Here is a 23,979-nt window from a genome sequence, read left to right as displayed (position 1 = left end):
ACCAGATCTATCCCCCCGGCGACTTTTTCTTTTTTGATAACCTCAAATTTTTACTTACAATAGAGATATTAAGGTGAAAACCTAGGAGATAAGAAGTGAAACTCGGCAACTATTATTTGGAAAGGGTTAAAAGGACAGACGATCGTTGGAAATATTGTTTATGTTTAAGATGAAAAAAAATATTTCGTTTCTTTTGACGAAAACTTTTCATACAATCCTCGTAAAAGTTCCAAACGTTCAAATCGAGCAAAATCAGACTAATTCGTCGACTTTTTGTCGAAATATTCTTGATGCTTTCATGAAACCTACGAATGCAATGATAATGGAGTTTCAAAAGGAAATAGTTGAATGGATCTTAGGAAACCTACATCGAGGAGGGTCGTATAAAAACAGGTGACTTCCGCAAGTATAGTAATTACAAAGAAAGATCAAAAGGGCACTTACACATACTAAATATGTCTAGAACAAGTAACGACCCATCTCATTTAATTGCTTGGTCTACAAAAAAGGATTCTGAATCTAAAGTCATATTATCACAATAACCTCACTTCATTTACTAGTTTTCAGAATGAAATACTAAACATTGAATTATGCCAGTTGATGCTAGATTGTAGAATTCTGAGAAAAAATAATACCTGTAAACCATTTATTCAGAGGAAACCGGTTTTTTTCTTGAGGTTTTGATTTTAAAAAGTACCAGAAACCAATTTTTCTTTAAAACAAAGGAAACTAAGGCAATTTTTCTTATATTACAGTCATTTTAAGTAGATTTAGGCAAGAATTTCGGAAAATCTAAATACCCATCTATAAAGTTGTTTAAACTTGTTTAATTGACATCCTAAAACTCCTCTCAAAACTCACAAATAATTGATGTGAGCAACTTTAAAAATCGGTGGTAAAAAGTCGAAAAAAATCGATTTTTTTTGCACATTTTTTGCAAATAACTCGTTTCCTATGGGTTTTTACGCTATTTGTACTTATTATCAATATTGTAGAACATTAAATTCTCTACAACTTTGGTTTCAAAAATTTTTTCATACGGTGAAGTGAAATATTTTTTGCTTAATTATTTATTTCCAATCGAGTATAAATTCATTTAATACCTCTTACCTGCCAGTGTAGTTTCAAAATCGTAGAAAGATAAATTTTAATCATATTATAATTCAAATCTTATTTATAGTAATTATTCTTAAATAAATAAAAAATAATAGGAAATAAATAAAAATGTAATTAATGTTTATTAAAAAATGTTATGTTAAATTAAAAAAACAAATAAAAAATAATTTCCATTTTCTCTTCTTCATCGTCGTCATCTTCCCGCTGAACTGGACAGTTTTTTTCTTCAAATGCTACTGCAAATTCATCCAAATTATTATGATTTTGATGGGGAATACCGGGGATTCTAACCGCGCTCGCTCTGCTGCCCTCTATCTCAGAAACGATTCACTGTATGAAAAACTTTTTCAAACAAAAGTTATAGAGAATTTAATGTTCTATAATATTGATAATAAATATAAATAGCGTAAAATCCATAGGAAACGAGATATTTGCAAAAAATGTTCATACAATCGTTTTGTTTGACTATTGACCCCCGATTTTTAAAGTTGATCACATCGAATTATTTGTGAGTTTTGAGAGAAGTTTAAGGATGTCAAATGAACAAGTTTAAACCACTTTATAGATGGGTAACTCCATTTTTCTAGGTGAACTACCGTAAATGACTGGATTATTAAAAAATTTACTTTCAAACGTGGTAGCATTTTGAACATTTAGTTCATGGTCATTCATAGTTCTATTGGTTTTTTATTATTTTTCTAATTATACGATTTTATTTTATTCTATTTCATTTTTGAAAATTAATTTGGAAACCATTGAAAAACCTTTTTGAATATAAAATGAAGAGACTCTTCGAGATATAAATCACAAGCCTCCATTGGAGGGTTTAACTCTAATTCGAAGATGTTTATTATCAGGTACAGTAACCGAAATAATAAATTTATTCCACTTTCGTTTTTTTTTTTAAATTGCAATTTATTAGAACACATTTCACCCCACTTAACACACGCAAAACATAAGGACTTGGTTCCGTGTCCGTGGGCAGGGCAACATCCTATAAAAGCCAAATCATCGCGTCATATATGAAGAGTCAACCAAAGTGTGTTGCGCCACCACCCCATCAACCAAAAGCAACAAGTTGCCATTTCGTGTTTGATAAAAATTTTCGTAGGTTAGTTGTTGGTTATAGTCTCGCGTAGCGGAAAACTCGATAAACGTTTTATTCGAAACTCTCAAGAGTTGGAGCAGAAAATGTTCTGTTTTTTTGGTATCGGACGCAAAGTAACGATGATGAAAGTTGTGGCAATTGTATTATTTTTTTGTTTTGCGGAATGCGCCGCAGGTAAGTAAGATCAAAACTATTACACATAAAATCCATTTTCAGTTAATACTAGTTTTTACTAATGAAAATTAGTTTTCACAAACAATACATAATAGAATATACTCAAAACAAAATTTATTATGAATAATGAGCTTACCCACATTTTTTTTAATCTTAGAATACCAAAGAATCGTAAATTCAACGACGCCTGATTTTTTGATGCATGATTCTTTCATCTAATATCAACGTTTTTAACAAAATTATTCGCTATTTTTTATCTCGTGAATATACCAAATTAATAAACTCTAATCTATTTTACATTGCCTAAAAGGATGACTTTTCTTTCCGCCAAACAAGTTCAAATTTCGCGGTATATCTTCCATTCAAGTTGGTATGGATTCCCATTTCTCAACATCATGTACTATGCGTAAATGTTTTGAGTTTTAGCAATAACTTTTTCAACAGCATCAAAGTCTCTATGAATATACATAAAACAGTGCCCAACCTCTGGAACCTTATGCCAATAGTTCTAAAAATTCCATATTGTATAAAGTGTTGTCATTAACAAATTAAATATAAATTCTTATCTTGTCCATCCGCAGAATCGCACCAAGTTACTGTATGGTCATTTTGAATATCAATGCTTTGTAGGCATGATAAAATACTGTTTCCAACTTCTTTGGAGCCTCTACCATCTTTGTCTTCAGCTCTTACTGGTCTGGTTATAGCGCCTAGCACGTTCTTGATTTTTTTCGTTAGAATCAAAAACTTTGCACTACTGTCGAACTTTCCTGTCCAATTAGTTCCACAGCTCAATCGAGTTGAGGTTGACGACGTCCAAATCATTACTTTCAACTAATTCTTTCGAATACTCTTTGCACAATTTCGAGGAATGCTTGAGTTCGTCCTCATGCTGAAAATGTATTTTCTAACGATCAATCACTGACCAGAACGTACTACTTTCACATTTAAAATTTCTTTCTTAAAAATCCCTTCAGTTGTTACCAGTTCCTTAGTTCTTCTTCCTCCAAAATATCTCCAAACCACCACCACCAAGACCCAGTCATGTTTTAAACTCACTTAAACTTCAAACTTTGCCTCATCATTACATAAAACTCTTTCAGTCTTCATGTTCACTGCTACTCTTCCAAAAAGACCAGCTTCTCTCAATCTCGTTTTCACTGTAGAAGGTATATCCCTAGATTCATTGATCTGAGCTGCTATCTCTGGGCTCCTCTCTTAATTTCCTTTTTACTGCAGGGCAGTTCCCCAGATCCATTGATCTGAGCTACTATCTCTGGAACCTTGAGTCGTCGATCACGTCTACTGATCTGAAGAATACGTTAATCTTCAACTTCAACTTCAACGGCTGTAGTATTTGGACACCGCTCTAGACGTTTTCTATCGTCAAAGCGTTTGGTGGATGAAATTTTGTTCACTTTGTAGTCGTGATATTTTTAACTCGCGGCAATGGTTCGATTACTTTTTCCTAGACTACAGAACTTGCGATTAATGCATGAGTTTCAATCGATATAGCAAAAACGTCTTGGTTCAAGTTAGTCGGTACTTAAATAAGTTTCTACCTAATCTTGTGATTGGCCTAGAGTTTCAATTGTGTTCATTTGTCATTCCGAAGATGTTACACCTGATTCACAATAGGTAGAGAATAGTTATTTAGGAAAATTTGAGGTAAATAAGTGGATTTTGTTCTATAGAATTCATCAGATTTGATTTATTTCCGGAAAAATGTCTTATAATGATGGAATAGACTGATTTTGATATCCAATATAATTCAACTAGTGAATAATACGATTTTAATGTCAAATATTTCATTGAAGGGTAGAAATTCAACTAGATATTTTGAGAATAAAGAACTATAATTAACAAATTTGTATAAACTGCATTTTCCACCAAGATTTTCAGCTTTTTGAACTAAATTTTGCTTGGAAAATAGTTCAAACTTCATCAATAAGTACTTCAAATGAGAGTTGAATCTTTTCTTATAATTTTACTAGAAGTTTCATTATAGACCGTTTGATGTTTGATGTGAAAAAGTTTGAACCTACCGTTTTGAAATTAGCAGTTTACCACATATTATCTTCTAACCTGAATGAAATCTGGCGATGGCTATGTGGGAGGATATTTGACCCAAAAACTTGTACATACCTTTAGGGAATTCCTTTCCCATGAAACTTAATTCATTTCGGAAGTATAGGAATAAATGAACTCATTTTAAAATCCACGATCCACGAGAAGTTATTAAATAATATTTTCATTCAAAAGACTTTTATGTTTTCCAAAATTGAACGATTTAATCATGAAATAAGAAAAATAGATACTGGATGTGAATAATGGATGTGTCACATATTCGAAATTGGTTTTAGAAAGGACAATTTATGGTCCAGCAGGTTGACAAAATACAATAAAAAATAAACACGTGAATGAAATTGAAATATTTTTGTCCTTATTATCGAACAATTTATATTGATACATTTTCTTATAAGGGTTGATCACATTTACCTTAAAATGATAGCAGAATGTAGTTTCCAGAAGGTGAACAATAATTTGTACCCAACTATACAGGGTGTTACGGGACTCGACGCAGAAAATTCGGGAGTAAGTAGGTTACATGAAAATAAATGTTGTGACGTAAAAAAATTCCTTCATAAGACCACTCGTTAGTTATAGGCGTTCAAAGTTTCGAAATGAGAACTGTATTTTCTAAATTACATATCCAAACACTATGGAGTTAATAATTTTACACTTTTAGGTTATGGTTAACAATCCGTAACTTTTACAGGGACAAACTGTACAATATAAATGTAACAAAAATGATTTTTCAATCGATTTTTTAACGAAAATTCAATAAAATTTAGGAGATATGTAGATTTTTAGATAATTGTACATTAGCCATAAAGAAAAGTTCTGAAAAAAATTATTATAAATTGTAATTATTTATCGAAAATACTTATAATAGGTATTAAAACATAATCAAACAATTCTAATTTAACTGCATACTGTCGAACATCGTGTTACTTACATAAGGAAAAAATTGAAATGTTAAAAAATTTAGTTGGTTAGCCTACAAAAAATGTAATGGCGCACGTCAGATCCTTCAAAGTCTGAATGAGCATAAAAATGAATATTCACTCGTTCCTTTGAAATCGTCCACAAAGATTTTGTAACTTAAGTCAAGCTTTAACCTGAGGAACCTTCAGTTAAAGCAGCAATTAAACCTTAACCTATTATATGATTGATTGAGAAATGTCAAGTATCAAAACATTAATCAAATATTAGTAACTTTAATCTTCTTTAATTTTATAACGGCTACTTTCATAATACATTTAGAAAAAACTATAAATTTAAAGTTCCAAGTCGCGCGTTTCATAAATGACATTTAACCTAATTCTTCTTTTAATTTGAACTTGAAGTCTCGTCTAGCGACAAACGTCAAATGCAAACTTAGGTTATGTTTGAATTCTAGGTTGACTCAGTCGTATTTTTAATAAATTTTTAAAAATAGACAATATTCAAGTTTATATATAACGACTAACTATATCCGCTGCTCGGCAAGCGTTTAAAGAATTTTAGAACCATAAACAAATTAAATTTTCAAATAAGGTCGACTAATTTTGTGGAGCATGGCACAGAATTCTGTGATTCCAATTTCAATTTATATAATTATATAGAATCAAATTAGACTGTGCTTGTTCGATATTCTACATGAAACAAGCCACATATGATCGATTAATTGAATGGTCTTTTATTACTTATTCTTGGTATTTTCAAAATAAAGGTGTGATAGAGGAAATTAAAATCGTGAATTACATCTTTTATAAATGTCTGCCATTATTGAAAGTGTCACTGTAAGTTAGGACAAACCTTTTATCGTTCCTTTATGATATTTTTAGCTTCCTTTCAGAATGCTAGTAAATATATTGTAGAAAAGCGTCAAAAATATTAATTTCATCAGACCTTAGTCAATATTATTTTTCTTTAGATACAGACAAAATTTCAACGATGTTAGTAGATCGTTTTTTTTTGGTCGATTGCTTGCACACACATCTTTTTTGTCATATAATGAGCTCTAGGAAAAGGTTTGCATAAGAAAAAAGTACAGGAATTTGGCATTAGAGTCATATCTCGGACACCTAACATATCGTGATAAATATAGAAAAGAAAAATTCAAAAAAGTTGGAAAAACATTTGAAAATTCGTGTATCCACAGGCTCCTCTGAACAAGAATTCACTTTCTATTCTTTTTGTTCCTTTTTACAGGGTGTTTATGAACGAAAACATTTACTCAGTGCATCCCTCAAAAGGGGATGACTAAAGTTGAGTTTTTATTGCTTTTCGAAAATTTCAGTACAGCTGGAAACTTGATATTCTGTAATTTTTGTGCATTTGCAACGGACTAACCAAGGGTAGGTTGACAAATTGTCAAAACTTTTTATCAATATGAAGTTTCACGAAATAAAATTATAGTCTAAAATCATTACTCAAGAACCATCTTATAGAAGCACCCTGTATAGCAAACAAGTAATTCATTGACAACGATATCTAGATAATAGAAATTAGTCTACAATTTAAAAAAATGTTAAAATCGGCCATTAAATGCAGGATAAAATGTACTAGAAACTAATTTTTTTCTGTGTGTGTTAAATTACAATAACGAAAGTTTAGGATGAGAAACTTCCGTACTAAGATTGCTCCATCTTGAGTTGTAGACCCGAAGTTCCACTGCAGCCATGTTTTATAATAAACACTCAAATTAATTTAGGTAATATATAACTAAAACTTAGATCCTATCACTGTGTGGAAGCCAATTTCTCTAGATTTTCCGATGCACAACTCTCAATATGAACTGATTTAATAATATAACTTCTTGTCGACAAATACAGGGGGTGGTTTAAAAAGTTAACAACATCTGATGCCACGGCCATAGTGGCATAGTGCGTTTTCTAGTAGTTGTATCCTTTCACATATCACCTGATCATCTGCAAACTGAATGTTGTATAACCAGGTATCATCGATATTTCTTCTTACAATTTGCTAGAGCTTTAGAAACATATATTTCGAAAAGTTTGTTGTTGTTTCAGGCATTTGTTGCGTCTTAACGTTTCCGATTTTTACTGCAGACTCCATCGTGATGGAGAACGATTCATTTTCTGCGATTGGTTTCCCCGATTTTTTAGAATACTGGCAAAAAATTGACATATTCACATCAGTGTTGCCATATCTCAAAGCTTACCATCGTATTTATTCTATTTATAATTCTTTTTTCTAAATTTGTATAACTGTTTTCGTTGACTAAATTCCTCCCTACAATATTAGTTTCTATTTCTTGATATTTTCTGTGTCAAGTTTCTCCTTTTCTTTTTATAATCTTAGTTTTTGTCGTTATATTTTTCGTGATCTTCGTTCTTTATGTTTAACAATTTCTTTTACAATTGCTTCTTATGTACTATAACATCTTCACCTAGAAATCCATGTCAATTATTGATTTAAGGTGTTTTTTGTCAATTTTAACTCTATTTCCTTGTCATTACATGCTTCTTTTCCAAATGACCCCACTAGATAACTCTTTAATTATCTTTTTCACTTACAACAGTATCATTTGATCTGTTATTTTATTCTTTATTCCTTTTTTGTCTCTAAAATAGATACACCTCAACTTGCATGTAAAAATCAATGAACTTGGAAAAAATTTTCTTACTCTTTTCTTTTTTTTAGCTTAGTTAATGCTATCATTATATAAATTCACTTACATGTTAATAAAAAATCCAATTCAATAGCAAATAACTGATATGTGTAGTAAAATATAATAAAAATCGAGAATATCAACTTCATGAGGGATGTCAGGCAATAATTAATTTTAGAATTATTTTCACAATTCCATATAACCACAAGCCCTTTCTGTTAACTTCTGTTAACATACCACGCAATTCCCTTGATTGCATTAATTAATTAATATAATGAGTTGAAAATTGTTCGTAATTTGAAAAAAAAAACAACAATTAACAGAATACAAATTTGATTATATCTCAACTGAAACTTATTATAAAAAACTATCATCAACAACTCAATGTTGTGAATAGTAAATTTTACGTGACAAAAACTGTATGTAGTAGAATCAGAGTTTACAGCATTGTTTTGTTCGGAAAATGATCATTAATCTTAATTTGGAAATTGTATCAAAATCAAAATCGTAGTAATGTCAATCTTCATTACGTTGTATGTGAAATCTAAACTAGGTCTATAAATAACTATAAAACACGCGTAGAACCCCAGAGAACAGAATTTTCGAAAAGCCAGACGAATTTATACAAATAAGGTTGAGAATCAAGCCGTTCAAATAATGGGATGATGCTAAATTTTTAGTAGGTTCCGTATTTTTAAAAATTCAATTAAATTTGAAGCTACAAGAAAATCAGCAGAATATATCCAACTGATTTGGATACAATTCCTAGTTTACACTCATTTACAAACTATATTTAATTTACACAAATCCGAAATTTTATTCAGTAAGTAGGTTTTGCCGAACTAGGTATACAATCATCAACCTGCACCTGCGATGATAATTTTTATTGCCATTTTGTCCTTTTTTGTGGAAGAACTATGAAATTTTATTGGAAAAATTAATGTCTGAGTGTTTAACTGAGCATGGAATTGACAAGGGCTCGGAATTTGATGATATTGATTCGGAAAATAACGTAGAAACCTGAAAAATTGTTAGTAACAGCAAACAGAACATTTCGGAATCAGAGGACAATAATAAAACTCAACCTAACATCGGCTGGGTGTTCAATAATAATTTTTTTCTCACCTGAGAATAAAAAATAAACTAAATCTTGCGAATAAGGTCCATGAAGTAGCAATTCATTAATTTTTCCATTGATATAACGGATGTGCGAGCTGGAACAATGTCTTGACACAACACTTTCTTCTTAGCAAAACGCGACCGTTTTTTGTTGATTTCTTCGCTCAAATATTCGCAAAATCTTCCTCGTTGATAGTTTTTCCTTTTTTAAGATAGTCAATGAAAATTATTCCACGTGCAACCCAAAAAAACCGACGCCTTGGCTTTGCTGCAGATTGAACGATCTTTGTCTTCTTTGAAGCCGGTACATTGTTTTAATTGCTCTTTTATGTAAAGTGATACAACTACGTTCCATTCATGATTGTAAAACGGGTTTATTTCTGTGAAAATACTCGATAGAAATATCTACACGACGCTGCATTTATTCCATTGTGTGCAAAAGCGGCACCCATCTTGCGCACAGCTTTCCCACGTCCAAAATTTCGAGTAATATGCGATGTATCTCACTTTTTGAACATAAGTTTCACCGGCGCCTCAAAATCTATAGATGTGTACGTTCTAATACAGTGTTTTCAATCTCTAGATCAGGCCAGGTACTTCTGAAACCATCCTCGTAACTGCATAATAGATCAACAAATGATCTGGCTCCCTCTGATTAATTTCTGCTCCCAAATTTGAAAAATGACTCAGTGGAGAGTGATTTCATATAAATCAAGAGGTCCTAGAATAGACAAACTTTTAAAAGATTAATTTTTAGATGGTGCGAAACTCGCTGGAGAGAGAGATTAGGTAACAGAAGATTTTCGCCGAGGTAAAAGTCATTTTTTTGCCCGACCGCCTTCCTAAAATATAAAATTCGATATAACAAGTTGTATTAAAAAATATTTTCTCTATTGTTGCAGGCTCCTGTCTCAATTATGGTCATGCTTGTTGGGGAGGTAAGCTCAAGTATAACTATATTAAAAATAATTTAAAAAACTTAACTTTTTGTTATTTATTGGCGCGAGTTTTGTGTTTTTTATTTCAAATCTACTCTCAAAATTTGTTTACCACCTCGACTCCTACGTTTACTAATAAATACAACACGTTTATCTTCAGCCATTTTAGAGTTTTCTATCGCCAAAACTCTTAGTGGATGCATATCGCGTCGTAGTTCAGGTATGGATTATGGGATGGGCAAAAACATTTGACCGTTAGCGTATATGCGAAGAATATTATATGTTTAAAGATTGTAGGCAAGTGGAAAATACCGATTTTGAGTATTTTAAGTTGCGTGGAATATTTAAGAATATGCAAAAGTGGACATTCGGTACATCGACTATTTGACGAAGAATTTTTTTTATTGCGCGAACTTAAACAGCTTGAATATTAAAAATCCAAGTACTAGTTGTGGTTCAATGCGGTGCTTATTTGAATCTTCTATGCTTAATCTATATATCCGAACCCTTAAAACAAGATTGAGTTGAACGACCAAGCTCACAACACAGTTATGGTGATGGTTTTTTCATATCTTTGAAACAGTTAACCAGAACAAGAGGATTTGGTAAGGAAAAACTGACTCTCGAAAGAATATATGGAGTCTAGAAGGAAAATTAGACTATAGAAATTATTAGTTGTTTCTTAATACCAATAAATATAAAGCTGGGTATCATGACCATGACAAATATCAAAGCCGTTAGTTTTGATGGATCCCAAATTAGATAATTCACAATGATACTCAATCTAGAGTCTCTATAACTGAGATAGAACTAATGGTTTAGTCAACTTTCGTCTCTATGATGCATTGCTTTCTCGAAAATAGAGAATCTGAAAATTATATTGAACCTTCTGCTCTGGAGCAATATGAGCATGAAACTTCCTCCTGGACAGGATTCCGGAAAGTGAAGAGCAGGAAGAGTACAAGACTTGATTGTCATGAAAGAGCGCTACCAGGGTTTCTTTGGGTTAGGGCTTCCACGTTAGTTGAAACAAATCGTATAATTCATTCTTCTTTATCGTTTCAACGAGGCTCAATATAAATAATATTTTTTGTGTCGTGGTGATCGGTAACACCGAATCATCAATATCGAATTCGCTATTTTCAATAGGTGACAAATCAAACTTAGATTAAATGGATAGTTTACAATAATAACGACATGTTACATACGCGTAGGCATCCGAACAAAAACAAATTTATCATGTTTACTTCATTCCTGTTTATTTTTCCACGAATATATTTATTCTAGTTCTAAATCGAAATACCAAAAATTGTGATATTCATTGTAATTTTATTAACAAAAATGCTTGAGAACGTGAGAAAATGAAATATCACTAAATACGTCATCGAAATGATTAATGACCTGGATACTATGAACAAAAAGGATAATTATGAATCCTAGTATTATAAAAACGCAATCGTTTCGATAACTGAATAGATTACGTAAAATGAGGTTGCAAATATAATCAATCTACCACCGCAACGTTAATAAATATATTATAAATTGGGGTGTAGGAAACAAACGAATCAGGAGATACAAATTCATTGATTTCCAAAAGTTATTGCCTTCGTACATAACATAATTTTCTTCTGAATACTGTCAAAAAGTGACTGCTTCTTTTTTCGGAATCTACTGCAAAACGGATATCCACAAAACCTGGAAGTTTTACATAGACACAAAAAGAAGTCTACTGATGCCAAATCAGGGGAATTTAGTGGATAAACTAGAGTGCTTACGGGCGTTTTATCGTACAGTAAGACCCACTACCCAGCTCTGCTATGCGTTGAAGCAATTATTTCAAAACTTTCTCGTAGAAGGCAGCTTTGCCCACAGGAGTGAATTCCTGATGAATGATTCCATAGTTATCTTGACTTTTGACATTGTATATAATTTTAAAATGCGCAAACTAATTGATATATCATAGAACACATTTATCAATACAACTTTATCACACTAATCAACCACCCTAATCCCTGATCTATCACGACCTCCTCAATTAAGTTTCCGAGGTGTCAAATTCTTAGATTATTTGTGAGAATAGATAATTCCTTCTTTCTAGTTGACATATTTTTGTGTAGTTGCCTTTTTACCACCTGGTATTTGAATAGCAAGCACAAATCTATGGACCCTCTTCTCTTGTGTTTCTAATCAACTGCTCTTCTTGAAGAGGAGCGAAATACGACTGGCTACTGGTTAGGTTAGTTAACCTAACCTAACCTAACCTAACTGGTGTTTCAACCAAACACGATCATCTAGAACGTCATCTTCATGCTACAGATATCACGGAAGATCTGATGCATGTACCCAAGGAGGTTCAAACACAAGGTTCACTGTTTGCTGAGGCTAAAGCCAAGTTTTTCTGAATTTAGTAGCTATGGTGCATACTTACTAGGAAATTAGGATATCGGAGAAGAATATGATAATTCTTAGTTGGTATTATTGAATTTGTCGGTAAAATACTTGATTCTATAATCGAGCTATTAGCATCAGAGACCGAAAGTGACCTGTTCTCTCAGACAATGTAATTGTGAGTGTTGATTAAGTGGTAGTTATTTATCCATAAAAAAGGTTCTGGATCAAAGGCTACCTCATTTTCTTTGCATTTTTGATGATTTTGATCTCCATTTTATGCCTATTTTCTCGGCATGACAATAAACTATACACTGTGCTAAGACCTAGTAGTCATGATTCAAAAACGGAAATTATGTCAATCAAGTCAATTTTTTATTTTGTTTTTCTAGCTCACGGTAAACGTACGATGAAATTATCAGATAGCAGAATACCAAAAAGCAGATGGTTCTTATCGAAATTGATACAAGGTCCAATAGATTTTCGTTATTTGAGAAATCTGGACATGAACATTGCTGCCAAACACAACTCAGATCCATTTATTGCCGACGAAGGGGATTATTCGAACGGGTAAGTTGATAAATCACACGTGTTTGATTATTATTCACAATAACACTTAAAAAACAAAACTTTTCACCAAGAACTTTCGGCATTAGTGCTGCAAATTATCATAAAATTACTTTTTGAAATCATTTTTTTGTTCTATAGTGTTATTAAAGTTATCGTCTTGATTGTTGTATTTTTGGACAGTCCGTTAATAGGTATTATATAGTGAATTGTGTCTTGCATAGTCCACATTGTGGGGGTTCCCTTTTGGTAAATTAATTTAACTTGGAATGATCTTTCGCTTATTGACTGCGACCAAGATTCTGGTTTCGCACCGCGTAGTTTCGATTTCGATTTTTGCCACAATTTTATATCGTTGTACACTCAATTATACAGAAACGAATTTATTTAATTACAAGTTTAAAATACACTATTAATTGTATGAAAATAACACTCCTGGAAGGCTAGTATATAGGGCGTTCTAAACAAAAATACATCCGTCTCTAGGATAGGTAGAAAATTGAGTAATATTTGGAGTTTGATATGTGAAAAATTTTCGTAACGTCGTCCGTATTCTTGAACCGATACCTTGAACTCAAACTAAAAATGAAAATAAACGAAAACTAAACTTCGCAATAAGTCAAAAGACAAAGACACGTAAGATAAAATGAGGAGAATTAAATATAGAGCAAGTCAAAAGCTTTGAATATATTGGTATGACATTAACACAAAATGGATGATTGGAACAAGAGATATACGAGAGAATTGGACCAGCTGGGAGACCATTATGGAATTAAGATACAGTTTATTACCAAGCAAACCTCTATAAACAAATCTAATCACAAAGAGATATCTATCCAAAAAATTTCTTTAGTTTACTTATTTCTCCTGTGCCGATAAACGTTTTGTGACATCATTTCTTGTAATTTTAAATAAATTCTGGTTTAGAAGAATCCATCTTCTTTATTTTGAGATATTAATGAGCCTTCAAATGGATTACATTTCTTTAACTACTGTTATTATTATTTCTGGATTAATAATTATTAAAACGTTAAATAAAGTTACTGAAAAAATCTAGTTGCACTCGAAAAATAATCTACTATCGAGATTGTCACACAACAGAAGACACGTGCGCCGTAATACGCTTCAATTCCAAAATTACGCGAAAAAAAGGGAAAGACAAGGGCAAGGTCAACAAGTACCGTGTATGTATGACGAATTGATTCCAAACGACTATCTATAAACTACCAATGCATCAGTGGTTAAAATAAACATGATAAGCAGAGTTGTACATTCAAAGAAGAAAAAATTTTTGGTATAATATTTTTACAATCTGAAAATATGATACAAACAACAATAAATTGACGATAAACGCAAAATAAAAATGGTAGAAATTAATAAAATTAATGAAGAAGACGAAGTTAAAACTCTAATTTGGATAAACGACGTCTCTATACTGTTTTCCGAGGTACCTAGTATATTTGATGAGTTTACACAAATTAATAGATCCTTGCACTTTGATGTTGAACCACATTCGACTTAAACTTAATAACAAATTCGGCAAGAACCTCAAGATTTCGAGACGTAGAAACGAAAAATTCTATTTGCAGTCGTTAACCAAGGAAAATAACCAACTTTTTCTGGTTTTATTTTTACCAAATCTTCGGAAATTACTTTGGTTGATACTGCTTGACAAATTTCAAATAAGTACGGCCAGCAATGAAGTCCTCCCAATCAATTTCTGATAAATTTAATTTATTTATAATTTGGAATTGGAAATTATCAAGCTTATTGGATCAAACAATCCTCTAGGATCTGTAGTCAAGATAGAAGCTTCAAAGGAAGATTATTTGCATGTAATAAACAAATTATCCATTGCAAGGGTTTTATCAGCCTAGTTTTTAATATTTTGATGATACCGTTCATAGTATAACTGCACTATATATAACAAACTAACTGAACTAATTATCGGGGACAAAGGTCAAACAAATAGGCTGTCCGCCACCTTCAAATAGAACAATATAGTTCTTCGTGGAATGTTTCCGTCCCCAGTATATGAATTTATCGATGAGATAGATACAAATACAAAACAAAATTTTTATTATTACAAAACTATATTCGAGGTTTCGACCAAATGGTACTGAACGACCATCTAACTCAAGTTAAAGAAGTCAAGTATATCAATTGGAGTTGTGACGACAAGAAGAAATATAATTTCAAAAAATTTCCCCAATTTTTCAATTCTAATATCTTTTGATAATAATAATTTTAATAATTTTCAAAAGATAGATAAAAGTTGACGTTTCGACTGATTTTAAGTCTTTATCAAATTAGTCGAAACGTTAATTTTCATCTATCTTTTAAAAATTTCAAAAAATGTCTTTAATTTTTCATTTCTTATACCTTTTGATATGTTTATGTTTCTAAATGTTCTTGATTTTAGGTCTTTTCTGTTTTAAAACTTGTTTTTTTAATAATTTTTAAAAGATAGATAAAAATTGACGTTTCGACTAATTTTAAGACTTTATCAAATTAGTAGAAACGTCAAAATTTATCTTTTTTTTTCAAATTATTAAAAAAAAACCAATTCTGGAACAGAAATGACCTAAAATCCAGATCATTTAGAAACAAATTCATTTCTTATATCTTTTGATATGTTTATGTTTCTAATTGTTCTTGACTTTGAGTCTTTTCTATTTTAAAATCAGTTTTTTTTATAATTTCTAAAAGATAGATAAAAAGTGACGTTTCGACTAATTTTAAGACTTTATCAAATTAGTAAAAACGTCAAAATTTATCTTTTTTTTCAAATTATTAAAAAAAAACCAATTCTGGAACAGAAAAGACCTAAAATCCAGATCATTTAGAAACAAATTCATTTCTTATACCTTTTGATATGTTTATGTTTCTAAATGTTCTTGATTTTAGGTCTTTTCTGTTTTAAAACTTGTTTTTTTAATAATTTTTAAAAGATAGATAAAAAGTGACGTTTCGACTAATTTTAAGACTTTATCAAATTAGTAGAAACGTCAAAATTTATCTTTTTTTTTCAAATTATTAAAAAAAAATCAATTCTGGAACAGAAAAGACCTAAAATCCAGATCATTTAGAAACAAATTCATTTCTTATATCTTTTGATATGTTTATGTTTCTAATTGTTCTTGACTTTGAGTCTTTTCTATTTTAAAATCAGTTTTTTTTATAATTTCTAAAAGATAGATAAAAAGTGACGTTTCGACTAATTTTAAGACTTTATCAAATTAGTAAAAACGTCAAAATTTATCTTTTTTTTCAAATTATTAAAAAAAAACCAATTCTGGAACAGAAAAGACCTAAAATCCAGATCATTTAGAAACAAATTCATTTCTTATATCTTTTGATATGTTTATGTTTCTAATTGTTCTTGACTTTGAGTCTTTTCTATTTTAAAATCAGTTTTTTTTATAATTTCTAAAAGATAGATAAAAAGTGACGTTTCGACTAATTTTAAGACTTTATCAAATTAGTAAAAACGTCAAAATTTATCTTTTTTTTCAAATTATTAAAAAAAAACCAATTCTGGAACAGAAAAGACCTAAAATCCAGATCATTTAGAAACAAATTCATTTCTTATATCTTTTGATATGTTTATGTTTCTAATTGTTCTTGACTTTGAGTCTTTTCTATTTTAAAATCAGTTTTTTTTATAATTTCTAAAAGATAGATAAAAAGTGACGTTTCGACTAATTTTAAGACTTTATCAAATTAGTAAAAACGTCAAAATTTATCTTTTTTTTCAAATTATTAAAAAAAAACCAATTCTGGAACAGAAAAGACCTAAAATCCAGATCATTTAGAAACAAATTCATTTCTTATACCTTTTGATATGTTTATGTTTCTAAATGTTCTTGATTTTAGGTCTTTTCTGTTTTAAAACTTGTTTTTTTAATAATTTTTAAAAGATAGATAAAAAGTGACGTTTCGACTAATTTTAAGACTTTATCAAATTAGTAGAAACGTCAAAATTTATCTTTTTTTTTCAAATTATTAAAAAAAAATCAATTCTGGAACAGAAATGACCTAAAATCCAGATCATTTAGAAACAAATTCATTTCTTATATCTTTTGATATGTTTACGTTTCTAATTGTTCTTGACTTTGAGTCTTTTCTATTTTAAAATCAGTTTTTTTTATAATTTCTAAAAGATAGATAAAAATTGACGTTTCAACTAATTTTAAGTCTTTATCTAATTAGTAAAAACGTCAAAATTTATCTTTTCTTTTAAATTATCAAAAAACAATTAATTATTGAACAGAAAAGACCTAAAATCCAGAACATTTAGAAACATACACATTTAAAAAAAATGGACTACGTTTATGGACGAGACGACGAAGGAACCGAGTCAAAAAGATCTTATCGAGTACATAGTACATACAAACATATTGAGTTTTTGGAAATACAAAAAATGTTTTGCAAAATAACGACTGATAATTCAAATAAAATTATTCCAATTAAGCCTTCGAAAAGATACAAAAGAGAATATGCAATATTTTGCGACTGGGGTAAGAGATACGAGGGAAAATTTAAAAGTACTGTCAAATACAAAGTTACCGTAAAGTGCCATTTTCCGGACTCAAATTAATACTGTATGAAAAAAATTTTTTCAATACCAGATCACACCTATAGTATTCAAATTGTTTTATTTTGTATGAATACAACAGAAACATACAATAATTGTGTCGTAAAAACTTCTAATGATCTTTCGTTTGATGTTTTCTCGACAAGACTACTCTATATACTTCAAATCATTTACTACATCTTAACTCAATTTGTAGTATACGCCTTCTAATTATCCTGGTGTCGGTAAACAAAACGTTGGGCTTTATTTTACCTTTGTAACCAAACAAAACCCGCCCATAATTCCTAGCTTCGTCTTTGGCGGTTAAAACAATGTTTGTAAAGAGTTTAGGAAACTCGGATATGTCATTAGAGAGTTAAAGTATCTGAGGAAATCAATTATTTTGGGGTTTTAATTATAATACAATAATTTATAAACAACAAAAGTTGTACACTAACCATCTATTAGGAAAAAATCGAGAAAAAAAAATAATTTGTGTGAAATTAGCATCCAAAGAATGAGAAGAATATTCGCATGTATTAAAAGACATTTTATTTTTCAGTTTTGGTTTTAGAAAATTTAAAAGGTAAATCCGCTGAAAATAAAAAAGGAAACACCGAATATTATTTTGATTTTTGGCAATCTCTATATTTCAAAGTTCGACACCGCTGCAAAAATCTGTAATTGAAGTATGAATTGCTGCAAGTTTCACTTTTTTCGTCAGGCTTAGCATTGTAAAAATTACTAAAACCAGAGTAGGAGGGTTATCTGAAAAGCTTCCGACGTAACAAACAAACAAAACATTTTTTTTATATTATCATTTCTTCACAATTTAATCCTTATTATTATTTCTTTCTACAGCTTCATTTCATTCTCGTCTTCGTCTAATGAAAACGTCTATCCTGCAAGTGAAATAGATCTGGTAAATACGGTGGGTGGTCATGCTTGATACTCTCTTGTATTACATTTTTGAGTTCAAGAACAAAATCTCTTAATTATCCGAAAAAAAAGACCGTAAACTTGTCTTTTCCACCCTTTGGAATTCACTACCTTGTATGTTTTACATTTTAGGAGTGTAGTGGTTGATCCAAGTTACATATACAGTTATAAATCATCGCAAAATATGCGACTAATTTGCTTAAAACACGTCATTATGGAATGTGAAACATTCAATACAGCCTGGATCTTGGTTGAACAAAGAATTTAGCTTGAGAAAACGACAGGACATATTCTTCTTTCAAATAAATTCTTTTCAATCAACAAACAGTTTATGTAGATACACTTGGTCGTTTCAAAGGTTGTAAAATACTCCAATCCAACTAAACTGAACCTCAAGATGTTAGCACGTCTAAATGGAAAACTCACTCACTCGAATTTCTGCTGTTTCATAATAGTTTTTTCAGGAAATAAAACGAATAGTATATGGAGCTGTGCTAAATATTTATTTTTGAAAGGAAGTACGTCTATGTGATTGAGAGAGACTGTGTTTAGAGACTCTGCACTTAGGTGTATCATCTTGACTGACATCCAACGTTCTCCAATTGGTACTAGATAAGAGATTGAGGTTATATTGTATTTGCGTAAGTTATGCGTGCATTGAGTACCTACCGAGTTTATTCATTTCTAACCAGAAGAGCCTTTGAATGAACAATTTTCTACACGATTCATAACTGTAGATGAAAACTGAATTCACCATTACATTTTTGACGCGAAAAACATTCAAGACAGTGGATTGGAAAGGGTGACCGTTTATTAAGATAATCACGGAATTATATTAATCGACTATCTTCCAAAAATGGTAATGGAGCAAGATAAAGGAAGAAACGGCAAAGAAGCGAACTTATTTGAAGAGAATTAGAGAGCAATGCACCTCGTTACACTCCAGTGAAAACTAAAATCCCCCACTCACAAGATCTAAACCCTAGTGATTTCTAAACCCTTTTTTTTTTAAATTATATTTTATATATTTTTAAAACAAGGCTGGTGGTACATATATTTTTCACCACATTCAAGTGATCGCTTCCATAAACTGAATATTTGCAAAGAAGGTTTTTGCGATTTTCGATTTCTAGATAGAAATACGAGATTTCATATTACGACATTTAGAATGCCAAAACTAATGTCTATCTGAGTTTTTGAGGTTATGGTTGCTCAATCTAAGATCAACCCTTATTTCTTATTTATACGACTGACCAAACACAACATGGATTTTCAAAAAATCTTAAGACGTCGAATGCAATGATTTCTAGAAAATTTAGTATGAAAAGTTGTAGAAAATTCTATTGTTTTTTTACACAATAAGAAGAAATATGATTCCAAACAAAAATTTACTATCATATTATAAAAAATGATATAACAGGACAAAATAATATGACAGGCAGAATTATTTTTTTAAATACTGTAATCTCTAGAGATGTACTAAACCAATTTTGGAGAAATTCGAAAAACTTCCATCCCAAATTTCCCACGAGATATAATAGAGCGCTGTGAGCCTTGACTCACTTCTTGTTAAAATATTTTAAATACACCACCGACATATTTTCGGCCTTGTAGATCGTGCTAATCGCTCATCCACCCCTATCACGTATAAAAATTTCACAAAGAAGGACTAAAAAATGTTGTAACAAACTTGTTTCAACAGAAATTAAAATTAAAGTTAAATCTTCCTTCCATGATAAATAAAATATTCTATGATTGATATTGACATTGACATTGACAAGATGAAGAAGCAGCCATAACTAATATTAGAGAAAAACTGTATTGAGCTGATTCGAAAACTCTCGACGAATAACTATGTGTAAGGAAATGGTAATAAATCGTGGAAGATAGTAAGGAAAGCTGTAACAAGTTGAGGATTAAACCAAAAAACTCAAAAGTGGAGTGATTACTGCAAACGATAAATCCTGAAGAGCCCAAAAGACCAACTATCATCCATAATAGATGTAAGGCCAATAAATATGGTCCGATTCGAATTCTTTTGATTATATTTTGTTAAGATCATCTTTTGGTATTTCTGTTTCTTCAAATACTTCATATAGTTTGTTTTGTTTATTTAATCGTAAGCTTTTTTAAAATCAAAAATATGTAGTCCAGCATTTTATTCGTAGTTTTTGTTCAATATCAGTTCAAGCGTCGTACTCTACTATGAAACATCGTTGGTATTTCTCAACTATATTGTTTTCATAATTTCCCAATCTTTTCGAATTCCTTTCTCATGAATTGACCTCGAGATGGTGTTTTATCACCAAAAGTCGAACCGAGTTGATCAGCACATTGCTGCTCAAATTTTTGGCCAAGATGAATGCTTAAAGTTTGTATAAACAACTCAAATAGCACTCGTATGATAACACGTTTTGTATGCGTTCATTCACTATTAAATATGTCAAACTTTATGATGTCAGTGTGAGATTTGACATATTCGCATATGTCAAATACTTAACTAGCAACCCTCGTCTTCCATAACTTCCTAATCATGTAGATCAATGACAAGATTATTTCACTAAATTAAAAACAAAACTTTCAGTCACTAGCAAACTATTTTTCTTTATTTTTAGACAAGATCAATGGCAGATTTCTCAAGATGAATTATCCGGAGATCAGCTTTTCGATGATAACTTATTAAACTCACCGGAAAGCAATAGGATACGAATAAATAAAATTGGGGTAAGTTATATAATATGATATTAAACAACTGTTTTCTCTTATCATTTTTATTGAAAATAAAAAAAAATTGTTAAACAAGAAATCGTTTCGCTTCGAAAAAAGAAATTATCAGCGATATACAACTCAATTTAAAATATTCCTTCGTGGCGTATTTGTATAGAAAAAGGGGGCGGAATCACTGAGTTGTCCATATATATTATGATGTAGAGGTATTTCATGTTCTTGCCGCCCATAAAGGCGCAGAATACAAATTTAAGTCTCCTACTAATGCATTCTGCACTAAGAACTTGCCGGCGAAGACGCGTATCAATGTTTATTCAAATTTAGATGTAAACAATGATTCTAAGTTAAAATTTTATTTCGTATTCCAGGAGTAATAAAAATAAAATTATTATTAATATTTTTACCGTAAATCCGGGTTCTTAAAAGAATTATTAATATAATAAATTTAGAACAAAAAAATGTAATAATCTAAACTAATACAATATTTTCTATTATTTCCCTAAAAAAAACTAATGCTTCCCAGTCGCCTTGTAATACAGGATATGTCCGGAAAGCAGCGGTTTCTTATTGAGAACGTGGCAATGAAACACCAAAGTGGACTATCAATATATTTTCGGAGCTTTCGAATACTTATGTATTCATCGTCTGGGATTGAAATTATCATCAAATACAATATTAATGGAAGTAAGAGCTTTAGGTCATCGTTCACAGGTATATTTTAGGGAAATTTGGAGAATGATTTAAATTGACGTGCGCTTACTGATATTTCTCTAAAAAGTCTCTAGATTCGAGTAGTAATACAAATTTATCGGGCCCTACATTGTCAAGTTCCCATAGAATTATTTTTAAATCTACCGTCGTTGTGGTTTTAAATATATAATTTCATTCTCGAAACGTTAATGTTCTTAATATTGTATTTGACCATAATTTCAATCCCAGACGATGAATACATAAATATTCGAATGCTCGGAAAATATATTAAAGTTAGTCCACTTTGGTGTTTCATTGCCACGTTCTCAATTAGAAACCGTTCCATGGAAATCTAAATTATCGGTGACTACGCTAGATTTCTACCTGACCAATGGTTCGCTGTTGGAAGTGAGGATGGCGCCACTGGAAAATGTTAAGCTGCTCTGATGAGACGTAATAACGTCGAAACTAGTCAGTAGTTACACCCCCTCCTTGTAATTGCGGGCCATTGGGGATGTTAATATCGACAAAAATATCGATTTATATCACGCTCTTCAGAGGGGTTGTAATTCAATATTCGTCGAGGCATTAGTCAGGAATGTAGTTTTCCCGCTTGAAGAACGGCGAAATAAATTTTCGAAATTATTTCAGAGATGAATAGAGATATTTTGCACAGCATAAGTACCATGAAATATATTATGTAAAATAAAGCGAGTACAAGTGATCTATTCACGGAATCTAATAGATTTACTATTTTTAAAATTTTAACCGAGAGCTTATGTTATAAAATAATAACATCTAAAGCCGTTATGGATCAATTTTAAAGGAAAAATAACAAATAGGTGTTGAAAATTATTTATTGGTAATATTTAAATAACATTCTAACGATAAATAGTTATCGTTACTCGGTACTAGCTAGCTTAGTAGATACAGCGTGGCCACAATGACAGTGACCGCCATGTTTTACTCAAACGAAAATAATTTATTTTGTGTCGTTGTTTTCTGGCAGAGCAGCCGATTATCGGTGTTGCTTTAGTCAACGTCGAAAAGTCAACAAACGAAAATGCTCGTGATTTAATTCCATTTTTTGACCAAGATAAATGTTTCAAGTATATATAAACGTTCTGAGTACGTTCACCATTAAAAATGTCAAACTTTATGTCGGCAATGTCAGTTTTGACATGTTCACAACAGTGTTACCATATCTCGAAACTTAAGTCGCAATCCTCGTATAAGATAACTGTGATACAATTCATATTTTTTATGTTTCAGGATAACCGATCAGCTAATTAAGTCGAAGTGACGAGAAGGCTCACATTCAAATTCAATCCGAAAATGTACTGATTTATTGTAATTTCTATTAACCGGCATCTAAAACTCATCAGTTGTTTAGCTGGAAAACAACCGGTGATATAAACAATTTGCTAAATTTATTTTTCATAGATTTTAATGTTGTGACGTGTGATATGGTTTAAATAAATGTTGTTTTTGTTCAACTGCAATTGTTTACATTATATTCTTTATATTTCCCCAAAGACAAATCCTAAGAAAAGTTATAGTTAACCTAAAAATTATAATCAATATATATTTTTTCGCGGTAAAATAAGCATCATTGGTATGATTAAGTGAAGGCGTTCCGATTAAAAAAAACAGAATGAATGGCAACGATTTCCCTATCCTCCGAGGTTCCAGCTCAGTTCTGCGCATTCTCAAGCATGCGCATTATAGATAAAGTGTCTCGAAAGAGAAAAAAAATGAATATTATCCGCACCGTAGCGTAGGTTAGGTACCAACTCCCAAACCCCCGATCCAACTCCATCAAGTCAGGTCTAGATAAAGTCACTCCACTTCAGATATTAGATCCACCGAGTTGAAAATTTGACAGAAAAGTTTTTATGATCCAAAATCTTGGACAGACAAACAAGAAGTGGTAGTAGTGTCGGAGCCTTACGTATAT

At 31.0% G+C, this 23,979-nt stretch overlaps 1 protein-coding gene across 1 annotated transcript; it reads left to right on the top strand.

Moving 5' to 3' along the window:
• Positions 1–2,153: 2,153 nt before the first annotated feature.
• On the top strand, positions 2,154–23,518 carry LOC130901823 (uncharacterized). Its single transcript, XM_057813440.1, has 5 exons — positions 2,154–2,398; positions 10,100–10,135; positions 12,916–13,093; positions 21,221–21,329; positions 23,295–23,518. The coding sequence occupies exons 1-5, from the start codon at positions 2,308–2,310 to the stop codon at positions 23,313–23,315; spliced, it is 435 nt and encodes a 144-aa protein (XP_057669423.1). The 5' UTR covers positions 2,154–2,307; the 3' UTR covers positions 23,316–23,518.
• The last annotated feature ends 461 nt before the right edge of the window (positions 23,519–23,979 follow it).

Source organism: Diorhabda carinulata, chromosome X, assembly GCF_026250575.1.
Source record: "Diorhabda carinulata isolate Delta chromosome X, icDioCari1.1, whole genome shotgun sequence".
Taxonomy (NCBI): Eukaryota; Metazoa; Arthropoda; class Insecta; order Coleoptera; family Chrysomelidae; genus Diorhabda; species Diorhabda carinulata.
This window is presented reverse-complemented; position numbering and strand designations above follow the sequence as displayed.